We start from the raw sequence: 13,313 nt of genomic DNA, 5'->3' as shown, positions 1-13,313 counted from the left end.
TTCCTCTCTTATATCATGATGGACCATTATTTCTTCTCATGAACCCACAAGGTAGAGAGTCCAAACCATAATGTAAGTGATATTGTAATAACGCCAGGGGCTTTTGAGGACACAGACCTTGGGTTGTTGTACAAGGGTAGCAATAGGGAGCGTGCCCTGTCACATTGGTTCCTGAAACATTGAGAACTGCAGATTTAAGGATGTTTCACCACATTCTGACAGTCGGGAGACATAGCTGTAGCGTGTGACATGGTAGTCATAGCATTCTACATCACATTATACTTAAGTGCCTGCCTACCCAGCGTCAACAGCAATATATGTTCAGTCTCTTTGCATGGGTTCTTTTCACGTTGTTTGCACTTGGCCCCTAAGGCAGGGGAAGGCCGCTGGGGTACCGATGAGCTTGCCTTCAATGAAGTCCTGGCCAAGAGGAGCTACAAGCAGCTGCGTGCCACCTTCCAAGCCTATCAAATTGTAAGTAGTGAAGCCCTGAGGCTCAAGGGTTCCTTCTGACACAGTCCTGAGCTATGTCTAAATGAAGCCAAGATCTGGGATGTAGGACCAAGTATTGGAGATGGGATCATTTACATCAGTGGTTCTCAATGGTAGGAGAAGGAAGGCCCAGGATACTGCTAAACACATACAGAACAGCTCAGCTGTGCAGAATTGACCAGCTCCAAATGTGGGACTGAGGTTGGGATACTCTGGGTTATGGCAGAGCTAAGCCAGCAGAGAAATATCATGTTTAGGAGCAAAGCTTTAAATTTAGAGGGTCCAGGACACAAATCATGGATCTACCAATAGCAAATGGATAACCTCCCTCTCCTCTTCTGTGAGACCCGATCATGAGCTTAGTCTTTGCTCACAACATTGTAAGCATGGGATCAGATACAGGCTCAGGATCATATCTGGTGAGACCCGATCATGGGCGTCACCATCCCTCACATGGTCGTAAGTGTGGGATCGGATGCAGGCTCAGGACCAATCTGCCATGCAAAAAATAAATTTGCTTTTATTTTTATGATTACAATTTACTGTCAGCCTCACAGGACTGATTGCTATACCTCAGAAAAAGGCTCCTGAGAAAAACAAGCATAAATTTTATGTTTTTAATCTCATGATTGCCATGAGCCAGCAGAATGAGCTGGTTGTTTCAATGTCCTTAGTGATAAGTCCCTTTCCAAGAGAAAAACCTTTAATTTGCAAGAAAGCCTACAGGGAGTTTCGGATTTCTTTTGTCTTCTGTTTTGTTTCTGGAGAATGCTTCTACCTCTTCAAAACATTTCTATGCTCTGGCCTGATTTCAGTTTCACAACGCTATCAGAACTACCACATGGGCTGAGTGGCTATTTTATGGTGGCCCACAACTGCTGGACAAGGCCAGTCTACAAAGCAAGGAGCCATCTGTAACTTATCAGGACCACACAGCAAGTCGGTAGCAGAGAGTGGATGAGAACGCCAGGGCTCCCAGCTGAGCTCTACCTCGGGTCCGGCCGGAGCTGGCTGCTCCTCACTCAAACTAGCCTCGTGTGTGTGTGTGTGTGTGTGTGTGTGTGTGTGTGTGTGTGCAGCCAGCAAATGAAAAGACAAAGCTTTGGGATTGTGGCCTTACTGTACGTAAGCCTTAAGGGCCCCCTGCTTTCAAATCGTGCCCAGTGTCTCATGATCAAAGGCAGCCGACCCCATCCTCCCTGTTCTCCATGCCTGAAGCCCGTGGCTACTAAGCTGGAGGATTTAATACGTGATCTATGTCCTCTTTCTGCATCACAGGGGCCACCACAGTTGGAGTTTCTGAGGGTGGCTGACATTGGTGATCACTACAGATCACCTTCCCATCCCCCAAATCAGTGACTATCTCAATAAATTACTAAAAACAAGCAACTAGGATCTAGGCCATTACCACAAAATTTGTCCCCAAACAGAGACACCATAGTCACTTGAGAACCCACTAAAATGACAATTCTCAGCCCAGTCTTTGGTTCTACTAAATCACATTTCCTCAGGTTGGAGTCTTGAACCTGACACATGCTTAAGTTTGAGAAGCCAGCTCTAGACTTACTGGGGCTCTGTGCCTTGGTTTCCCCAGTTGTCAAATCGAGTTAATACTACCGAGAGGATTTAGATTGCATTAGGAAGGATTCAATGAATGAACCAGAGCGCCTCAGTGCCTGCCCCGTGGTAGGTCTTCAGTAAACATTAGCCACTGTTTGTTGTTTCCCTTAGGGACCAACAGTGACAATGGACAAATTAGGGAATCATCTGATTTCATGATCCTGTATAGAAAAGTAGCTCTAATCTAAAGTGTTGCTGGACTGTTGTTGAACGTTGCTGCTGTTTTTCTTTAAGAGCTTACCCTGCTGTTGGAAGCCAGGCCCTCCCTGTAAGGTTTGGATAAGTCACTAGCTAAAGCACAAAGACACTAGTATGTGACCACTGGAGTTCCGTAGTGCGTGGTCCTGGAATAGAGGTGGCAAGACAGCTCAGGGGTTTGCCCTTGTCCAACCCCTCTAAGCCCAAGTCTTAGCTTCTGACTCACTCCCCAATTCCAGATCAAGCAGCAGAGCCTCTGAAACTGCCAACCATGCACAATGATCATGGCCCTGGCTTTAGTAAGCACAAAAGACTCACACAGTTAGAGAGCCAAAGTGAGTTCTGCAAACGGGGTTCATTAAGAACAGTCCATGCACATACCCACAGCCTCCGTCCTATGCACCTCCCTAGTCAGCATCTTCACATATATATCCCTAGGTCCACGCAAGGGGCTTTGGCCCATTCACTGCTGGCATGCTGTCAATTTGGGGGAACACATGTGAGAAGAAGAGCGTGTGTCCCCTACTCTTCCTGCAAATGCCATACCAGCACTATAGCCCATTTATCTACTGTGAGATTAGTTTGTCCCTAAGATCAGAAAACCTAAATTAATCCAGAGAGCACCTTAAGAATCAGGTATTCAGCCGGGAAATGGTGGCTCATGCCTTTAATCCCAGTACTCGGGAGGCAGAGGCAGGCAGATCTCTGTGAGTTCGAGACCAGCCTGGTCTACAAGAACTAGTTCCAGGACAGGCCCCAAAGCTACAGAGAAACCCTGTCTCGAAAAACAAAACAAACAAAAAAGAACCAGCTATAAAGCTTGCAAAGGAGGGTCCCAATAGCATGGGCCAGCATGCTGTCTTCAGACTATGTTCATCCCTACCTAGGCAGGGACAAATAAAGGGTGAGGCCCAAAGAGAAAAGACATCGTGTGACTATCACCCCCTAGAGGTCAGAACGTGGCATTGACACCGAGAACGCGGGTGAGGAGGCCACCTCCCGCCTCCTCAGAACTGCAGAGCTCCTCTTTTGTCTCCTTTGGAGGCTGAGAGTCTACTGAAAACTGAAAACCACTGTTCTGGTTCAGTTCTAACAATAGAAACAAAAAGTAGCTTAATGTGGGTTTGTTTTTTGTTTTCTAAACCCAGACCTGTGTGAATAAAACATCTTCATGAAATACAATCTCAGTCTGCACAATAAGAGCCCAGTTTCCGGGGAATGATACCCATCCTACAAAGTGCCGACTCTCACATCAAACCCCAGAAAGGTGGCAGAAGCCGGGGCAGGTGGGGGGGGAGGCTTGATCTGATCTGATGTCCTCTACTTCAAAAAAGACTTCTAGATATGTGGATGGTGAGAAGACCTTTGTTAAACAGCCCCACATACATACACACTTTGTCCTTACATAGCAAAGAATGTTTGGTTTGCCTTTGTTTTTCCAATAATCCCCCCCCCCCAGTCTATTAGTGTGTACTCAAATGTCTCGATTATTTTTAGGATCAATTGTGTCCTGTCTTCAAAAGACAATTTCTAAGAAAGAGACAAAAGCCCTCAAACCCAACAGAGCATATTCCTTTCTCTTTATTTGCCTTCTCTGAGCTTGGTCCCCGCAGTATTTGTGCTAAGGATAGGCACAATTTACTTTAACTTTAGTTTCTGTAAATATTTAGAAAGAAACCTAGTGTGTAATACGGTGCCAAGCGACGTGAGCCAGTAGTGAATGTATAAGAGCATTAGCAACCACCCAGTAGTAAAGGAAAGTGGCATTTTGATGTGGTCAGCCCCTGGCTTCCGGCCCTTGAAGCCCCGCTCTATGATGAACCATTAGATCAAGTTTCACCATGAACTTCACAGCCTCTCCTTACTTTACCCAGACTGTAAATGGTGGAGTCTTCAGTTCCCAGACAGGTGAGAAGGAGGAGACACAGGCTAGAGTTTCAACCACAGCTTCCCAGGAACTTGAAAAGGGGGAGGGAGCAAACATAACGCTATACAATGTAACGCATTGCATACAATGTAATGCATTGTATACAATGTAACGCATTGTGTACAATGTAATGCATTGCATACAATGTAACGCATTGTATACAATGTAACAATGTATACAATGTAACAATGTATACAAGATACATGTATACAATGTAACAGTAATGGCACTGTCTGAGGTCAACAGTCAGCTCCTCAGCATTGAGAGTCCCCTCTTGAATGGGGGCAGGGACAACCATGACACCTTACAATGCGAGAGGCAGGATAGGGACCCTCAGGGCACAGCCCTGTTGTCGCAGCCTGAGGATATGGCTCAGTAGGTAAGAATGCTGGATGAGTGAGCATGAGAACCTAGGTTTGAGCCTCATCTCCACGTAAAAAGCCATCAGGAGTGGCCACTAGTGCCTGTAACCCAGAGCTATGGTGGGGGGCGGGAGACAGAAGGATCACCTGGGCTTGCTACCTGCTGACCTAACTCTGCGGTCAGTAAGAGACCCTGTATCAAAGGAACAAGGTGAGGCGAGATAAAGCAGGACACAAGTCATCCTCCACTGACCTCTGCACACACTGTCTGTGAATGGGTGCGCCTCTCTCTCTCTCCCTCTCCCTCTCTCTCATAGACACACACACACAGGCACACATATATACAAAACATATTGTTGCAAGTATATATCCATTATCTCTCTACTCCCTAGTTTTAGAGTCCACTCTTGGATGGGGGCAGGGACAACCATGCCACCTTGCAATGCGAGAGGCAGGATAGGCACCCTTAGGGCACAACACTGAATCTGGAAGACAGCAGCACTTTTTCTGAAGGAAGCTGAGGGATGCTGAGGCCCACAGCAACACTGGAGTAATGGCTGGGTTTCTTTTGTCTTTCCAGCTCATAGGCAAAGACATAGAAGAAGCCATTGAAGAAGAAACATCAGGAGACTTGAAGAAGGCCTACTTAACTATAGGTAAAGTAAAATTAGGGGGTCCTGCCCCAGGGTGGGTTCCCCAGAAACTATGCTGAGAGACGGGGTTCTCCTTATAGGAATCATTTCGGAAGCAGCACCTCTAAGCAGCACTGGGAAGGCAGGAGGGGGATGTGATGGGGTTTTGTTCTGTAGGGAGCTCTGAAGGTGGGGTGTCCATAGTGAAGCAAGCAGCCAAGTCTCTGCACTCTGTTAGTGACTGCACACTTACCAGCCACTGGACACAGGCTGTGCCTCCAGGACCATTCGCAACTTTGAGCAGCCAGTTCCCTCACTTGGAAAGGGACTTCTGAGAAAGGACCCAGCTATCAGCACTCAGCAAGCAGCCTTGGCACTGAGTGCCTGGCCCTAAAGAGAGCATCTAAGAGGCCCAGCATAGTGTCTCCTGTGGTTGGGACTGAGGGTGTAGCTCCCCGATAGCATCTGTCAAAGCCTGGGACTGTTGTCTAAGCTCAGGTAGCAGTGTGGTGATAGTTTATGACATGCCCTGAAAAGCCCCCACAGTTAGGAACTCCGGACAAGTTTCTGCACATGCCTGATGGCCAGAGGATCTCCTTTTTTTCCACTGAATTCCCTTCAATGTTCTCAAAGAATGAGGTCTGTTTAGAAACAGAGGAGAGGGAGGCTAGATCTTGGCCATACCAAGCCAACCCCAGAACCCTCTCTGCAGGTGTTGCCCAAAGGCAGGAAATAGCAAAGAGATGGGCATGGGGCCATGTCTGGCAGGCTCCCTTTTCCTTTCTCCAAGTCTTGGAATGAAGACACTGCCCATTGTCCACATTGCTGTGGTAGCGAGTCCAGGGAACCATCCCAAATGGCACAAGGATGGAGAGACGTGTCCCCCAGAAGAGGAAGAACCAAACTAGCAGCCCTGGAACCTAAAAAATGTGCTCCCATTGCCAAACTCCTTTGTGGAGTTTGGAGGATTCTTTTTTGTACGAGTTTTGTTTTAAACAGTGTCAGCCATTGACCTTTTCCCATTATGTTCACTCTATATTCAAACCAGCCAACATCAGTCTGGTGTGCAGAACTCTCAATGCTACCCACACTGCTCACGCCCCACACTGAACACACATGAGCCCTGTGTGAGCAGCTGTCTTGGGACTTCATGGAGGATCTCCCAAATGGTTAGAGTGCTTTATGCAATGACGAGTTCTGAGGGCCCAGACCTTTCCTGAACTGGCGAGAACCAGAAAGACCCCAGAGTCCAGTCAGAAGGTACAAGTGACAGCATTTTCCTGAGTTGTGCTCAGTGTGGGATCAGAGGCACGAAAGATCCAGTTCTTGTTCATAAGGAGTTGAATGTCCATAAATGATGCACATGCACACACGCGTACGCGCACACACACAAACACACACAAATATATTAAGCCACAGTGAAAAAGAGAGAAAACAGACAATAAGAATGGTAGAGAGGAAGGAAAAAGCCAGGCTCTGGAGTTGGGAGCTGTGTACTACAGGAATTGATAGACTCAAGGTTCCAAAGATGAAAGCAGTTCAAGAAGGCCTTGTACATGATCCTCACAAAGACTCTTTCCTAGATATCCCAGCCCTACTCCATCTACTGTAAAGACATCCCTTAACTACATACAGGGAGGCCAAATCTATAGGGGTTGAGATCACATGATCACCACGACGAACACTTCTCCAGTGGAGCCCACGGACTGCCTGCCTCAAAATCTCCTTTTAGGAAAGTTTCCAGAACCCACCCCAGGTTTACCACAGAGAAACCAGAAAAGGGATGGTGCTCAGAAAGCCACTGTCACAAGCTCCTGGGTGATGGTTCATGCTCAGTTAAGTTTGCAAAGTCCTGCTCTTTGAAGGAAAGAGGATCGAAGTATGGAGAGCCACGGCTCTCATTTCTTCCACTCAACAGAGACGGTTCTATTACAGATATTTCCTAGCTGTCCTGGTCCAACCTTTTGAGGGATTTCTACTACTTGTTACTGACAGAGAGATGACCTTTGGACATCCATCCGTGCTGTGTGGCATAGGAAAACCCTATGGATGCCGGCAGCTCCGATAGCCTGGGGACCACAGGGAGCCTCAAGCATGAGCTTGTCAGAGTAGCACAGGGTTTCCCACCCACCTCAAACCAGGAATTTGGGGATTATTCTTAGGATAAAGAGAGAAAATACCTGGCACTCCAGTTTTCCACTGAAACTTAGGTGACGGTTGTACGAACTAAGAAGAACAGCTCTTGACCTAGGTTCTGCTCCTCTCTCTTGCTCAGAAACGCCAATCACACAGAGAATGACTAGGAAATGAAAGCTCTGCTCCAGCACAGATTAAGGTTCACATTCCACACTTAGAGTGAATGCATTACTATCACTAACACTGAAAAACTGCTGTAGTCCTAGCACTATGACTCCTGTCTGAGGCAGGAGGATTCTTGAATTCAAGGCTAGCCTGGACTATAGAATGAAATCTTGTCTCAAAAAAAAAAAAAAAAAGTAAAAAACAAAATACTGGTATGCTTTCTAAAAAACTGTCGACAACCTAAGGAGTAAATGGTTCGTTTTTCTTAAGCATTTGATGTGGTGGATGCCTATGAGCCTGGGAGGATGGGCGAGAAATGCTTCCATACTGTCTTAGTTAGGCTTTCTATTGCTGTGATGAAATACCACGGCCAAACCAACTAAGGGAGGAAAGAGTTTATTTGGCTGATACTTCTGTATTGTAGTCCATCATTGGAGGGGGCAGGACAGGAACTCAAGCAGAGCAGGAACCTGGAGGCAGGAGCTTATGCAGAGGCTATGGAGGAGTGCTGCACACTGCCTTGCCCCCATGGCTTCCTTAGCCTGCTTTCCCCACCTATGGGACCTCCAACCCAGGGATGGCACCACCCACAATGGACGGGGCCCTCCCACTTCAATTACTAATTAAGAAAATGCTCCCATAGGCTTGGCTACAAGCCGATCTTATAGAGACATTTTCTTAATTGAGGGTCCCTCCTCTCAGATGACTCCAGCCTATGTCAAGTTGACAAAAAACTAGCCAGCACACTTACCTCCAGTATGGAAGTCCACCCTATTGCTTGGCTGATGAGCAAAGACTAAGCTTCATCAGATTGTAAATAGAGCAAAGATGGCAGACAAAGGAGGACCAGAAAGGAGTGCACAGCAGAAGCATAAAGAGGGAATCTTTATAGTAGGGACGAGCATCTTTGTCCCACAGACCAGATGAAAGATGCTGGGGTCCTGCAGGTGATAATACAGAAGACGCCCAAACAAATGCAGTAAGGAAAACAAAGAGCGCAGAGCTTTCTGGACACAGAGGGCAGGGCGTGGTCCAGCTGAGCAAACCTCCTAGCTGTGAGGTTCTATTACGGAAGGCTGCTGGTCAAGCTGTGTTTCCCACAGAGGCCTGCTTTAGTCCCAGAGGTCCCGCTGGGTAGCACCAGCCATGTCCGTGAGTGAGACCCCAGACCTCCACAGTATGAGTGGGAGAGGGGCCCCTCTCCTTCTCCAGAGCTTATGAAGAATAGAGGCCATCCTCCTCACTCTGCAGTGGATTGGACTCTGTTCTGGCTGGAGAGCCATGCTCCATTGACCCAGGGACCTTTCTAGATCTCATTTCACAGTAGTAGAAAGTCAGATCCTTCCAAAAACCTCTGCCTGTCAAGTCCAGATGGCCAACGGACAGCCTGGACACTCTGTGCCTATGCAGGGTCCCTAGATTGTTCTGCAAACCACGAAAACATTTCACATCCTTCTTTCCCTTCCCTCCCAGTGAGATGTGCCAAGGACCTCGAGGGCTATTTTGCTGACCTACTGTACAAGGCCATGAAGGGTATGGGGACAGATGAGAAGACATTAATTCGTATCATCGTGACCAGGGCTGAGGTAAGATACACTCGATCCCCAAAAGGGGACTTTCCCAATCAGTGTCTTTTTCCCCAATTAATGTCATTGGCAATTATTATCATTATTATTGTTGTTATTGTTATTGAACTACATATCAAAAATGTAAGACAAAGACAGTCCTTTCCTTCCCAGAATATGCAGAACGCGTTGGACTCTGCTTCAGCCCTCTTCTTTTCATTAAAATACAATAATAAGTGTTGCTTCTATTTTTGTCATCTGTGGCTCCAGAGAGCTGGTGATGCTGTGTAAAGGGGAACTGGTGGAGTTGTTCCAAGGTAGCACAGCCACGCCCAGCTCTATTTCAGGGAAGACAAACCAGAGGCAGGGAAAGGGGTCATCCTGCAGCATGACGGAGATAGCACGCAAATGATCTCCTCGGTCGCTTCATTTAACAGAGCACATCTTAGAAGTATGGCTTCTCAGAAAACAAACAAAAACATCGAAACCAAACAAACAAAAGACCAATAGAATGGCTTCTTGGTCTTTTTCTCAATCCTGACCTCTCCAAGAGCCATGTTAAACAAACAGACTTAAGTCTAATTATCATCTCTCCCCACCCAAATCTGACAACACAGATAAGACCGAGTATCTGTCTATGCACTACACACATATTAGTACTTTACACATAACAGAACGGGGCTTCTTTTACTCCCCAAGGAGTTTGCACCCCATCTCAGAGAAGAACAGGAGCATTAGAAAGAGAGGGGAAGATGTGCCCAGGAACTTGGCAGCAGCCACCAGGCCTCACAGCGAACGCTTAGGCTGTCAGACCACAGTCAGAAGGGGGTGTGCAAAGAAGGGGAAGTGGTGGGCATTTCACTGCTGTGGAAGAAACCAAAGGAGCTAAGCTCCTGAAAACCACAGACATCTTTAAAAAAAAAATGTTCAGCAGAGAGGGAGAGGTACCAGCCCAAATTCTGATCCATGTCTTTCGACAAACACTTAACATCTGACGTTGTTTTTAAATATAGCCTCACAGCAAGGCAGTTCTTTCCTTTTTATTTCTGTTCCTGGAATTTTTCCTCCCCCTCTTTCTCCTCCTCCTCCATGCCCTCCCATCCCCCACCCCCTTACTCCAGTGAGCAGCTTCTCTGCTCCTTGGAAGTTTGCATTCTCTAGCCTGTGTGAGTCTCTCTCCCTCCCTTGGGGAGGGGGGCTTACCTTCTTTGTCCCTCCAGCCCTCAGCAGCACAGCCCCTAGAGAAGTCTTGAGAGGAGCAGGGCTCTACAGGCCCTGGGAGAGACTGGATCTCACCAGAGGGCTCTTCAGCATTCTAGATTCCCTTGAATACAGACCATGGGATGTTCAGTTCCAACTCAGAACAGACCCCTATGTGAGTGTAGGCAATCTCCACCTGTGGTCAGTCTCCTCGGAATGCTTCAGGCCCAGGCACATATATGTTTAGGGGACCCGCTCATCTTCCTTGTGCACTAGAACCGAAGACCAGCTTCCCCAATCCTGTACCCCATCATCCTACCCCTCCCCCACCACTGGGCCTCCAGCCAGGCAGAGGATGCCCGAACAGGGCAGCAGGGCCACTCACAGCATCCGTCCTCCAGTAGTCTCCGGCTTGAGAGCAGCATCCTCTTCAGAAACCCCTTACTTCCTGACTCTCTCCTATCTTTCCTTCTTCTCTCTGTCTCAGCCTAGCCTCTCACAGAAGCAAAAGAAGGGAGCCCGATGGTTGTCTACTGTTTGTAGGCCTGGCTTGTAAGGCAGAGTTCAAACCAGAACCAAAACACAGCAAAAAAACCTGTTTCGTTGTAGGACTAGTTTTGTCCCATCTGGAGTCTGGAGTTAAGCCCCCCCCCGCCCCCGCCTGGACCCCCCTTGTGCAACCCTTGCTTTTAAAGCTGAAAGAATCTGAAGCAGAACAGTGAGTCTTTGGAGCAGTCTCCTCCTAATGGTCCTACAAGCCCGCGATTCTTAAACTTTCCATGAATTAGATTCAAAATAAGCCCTACCACACGGTGATTGGTTTGAAATGTGTCCACTGGAACTGTTGTCCTGCCTGATGCCCAGGGAAGCAGGAACAGGGCACTGGATCCCTGTGGAATTGGAGTTATAGGTGGTTGCTGGGAATCGAACCCAGGTCGTCTGGAAAGGCAGAGGGTGCTCTCAACTGCTGAGCCATCTCTCCAGCCCACAATGCTTGGTTTCAAATCTCTAGCTGGAAAATCTGCTTACCTTTCTACCATATCCTGTCAGACTGTCTTGGAAAGCAAATGGGGCTCACCTCCCACCTACATGTGTACAGCTCTGCCACCCGTGAATGACTCCTTCTCAAAAACTTATAAAAAGTGCAAAAGAAAAATACTTTGTAACACATGAAAATATATGCAATTTAAATTTTAGCTTCCTTACATAAAGTTTTAATGGAATACATGTGCAACGCTTCTACTTTTAGGAAACTAAAGCAGGCTTCCCTTTTCTTAGCCTCAAGATGTAAATAATGCCAGCTCAGCTCCTACGGGTGGTTTAAAGCTATAATAAATGATGGCGATGGCTTAGGACAGTCAACATACAATCAGTATTGTCACCCACGCTGTTGTCGTTGTTCCTACAGGTCGACCTTCAGGGGATAAAAGCCAAGTTCCAGGAGAAGTATCAGAAGTCTCTATCTGACATGGTTCGCTCCGACACCTCTGGGGACTTCAAGAAATTGCTGGTGGCTCTTTTGCACTGAGTCAAACCAGAGCAATAGGAACGTGGGGAGAGGCTACTTTATCAGGACTCCTGAGCATAACAAATCAAGCTTGAAAATGGGGCTTTTCCATGAAAACCCTTCACCTCCTGGATTGCTTCCTCAGTCCCGTAAGGTACCCCAAGGCCAAACTGTTTAAATCAATAGCGCATCCTCCGAATGCTTGAGCGGTTCACCTTGAATGCCGGATTAGCAACAACCTTAATTGCCTCTGGATCTTCCTTTAGCATTTTAAGTGAATGCTTTCTAAGCACATACGAAATCAGCAGTTGGTGAAAAAAAATGAACATTTATAATAAAATGTTTAGAAAATTATATGCCTTCCAGATGCACAGGGTCAAAGCAGAGATTAAATGGCTAGAGCGGAATAAAGACAAGATTAAACAGTTTGTTCATTTCCCTTCTGTGTGTTCAGTTTCAAAGTCTTTCTGTTAATCACAGCTATGGTTTGTGCCTCCATCAGCTGCTTTTCCAAATTGGCTTGATGACCTGGGGTTCTGGCCTGGGGAAATATAGAACTTGTGAAATTCAAATGTACTGGGGGATGGCAAAGAGTGACATTTATCAACCATCACCTGGATGGCAGACAAGGCCAGCATTGAGGACAGAGAAGACCAGCCTCTGTGAAATGCAACTCGAAGGGAAGCTCACTAAGTGTTCCTGGTTCAGCTGGGTTTCCTTGCTTCTCTGGGCATAGGGCTCACCTGAGTCTTCCTTCTGATCTTCAAATACAGGTAGACTAAGCAAAGTGCCAACAGGCTCAGAGTCAATGCCCTGCTTCTCAGGTGGATTGACTCTGCAATAAGAAAGGTGGCGCACGCCTTTAATCCCAGCACTCGGGAGGCAGAGGCAGGCGGATCTCTGTGAGTTTGAGACCAGCCTGGTCTACAGAGCTAGTTCCAGGACAGGCTCCAAAGCCACAGAGAAACCCTGTCTCGAAAAACCAAAAAAAAAAAAAAAAAAAGAAAGTCTCCATTCCCAGATGCTGGTCTTATAGCCTCATGGAGCCAAGCAAGAACTGTCATGATAACTTGGACATCCTGGGCGAGCCGTCACAGCTATCCTGCACTGGATGAGATCTGTGCCTGGTAACTGCTCAGTATCACAATTTCATACCTAATCCATAACCCTATGGCGTTAGAAGGACCTCCATATATGACTTGAAGAAACTAAGGTATTAGTTTACCTGGCTAAAAACCCATTTGTAAGTAACAGAATTAGAATTTATATCCCAAACTGGATGACCATGCTAGAGACCACATTTCTGAGGAAAGTAATGTGAAGGATGTGTGTGAGAACGAGTCAGCGGTCATTCACCCGCTTATCCTCTGTCTTCCGTTCACTGTGGTGGGCTCCACTGACCAGGGTAAGAAAATACGGGGCTGCCCCTTATGTCATATTGAAGCCAGTATTAAAAACAGATGCCCCCATTAGTGCACAGAATGTTGTCAGTTCACCAAGAAAAGCAGA

At 47.1% G+C, this 13,313-nt stretch overlaps 1 protein-coding gene across 1 annotated transcript in view; it reads left to right on the top strand.

The window, feature by feature from the left end:
* The window catches only part of Anxa13 (annexin A13), a 55,149-nt gene extending 42,957 nt beyond the window's left edge, over positions 1-12,192 (top strand). The window contains exons 10-13 of the mRNA XM_057792185.1: positions 373-474; positions 5,180-5,255; positions 9,006-9,118; positions 11,706-12,192. Of these exons, the coding sequence (XP_057648168.1) occupies positions 373-474; positions 5,180-5,255; positions 9,006-9,118; positions 11,706-11,825 (411 nt within the window). The 3' untranslated portion in view covers positions 11,826-12,192. The remainder of the gene's footprint in view (positions 1-372; positions 475-5,179; positions 5,256-9,005; positions 9,119-11,705) is intronic.
* The last annotated feature ends 1,121 nt before the right edge of the window (positions 12,193-13,313 follow it).

This window comes from Chionomys nivalis, chromosome 17 (genome assembly GCF_950005125.1).
Source record: "Chionomys nivalis chromosome 17, mChiNiv1.1, whole genome shotgun sequence".
NCBI classification, from domain to species: Eukaryota; Metazoa; Chordata; class Mammalia; order Rodentia; family Cricetidae; genus Chionomys; species Chionomys nivalis.
Note: the sequence above shows the minus strand (reverse complement) of the source record. Positions and strands in the feature narration are given on the sequence as shown.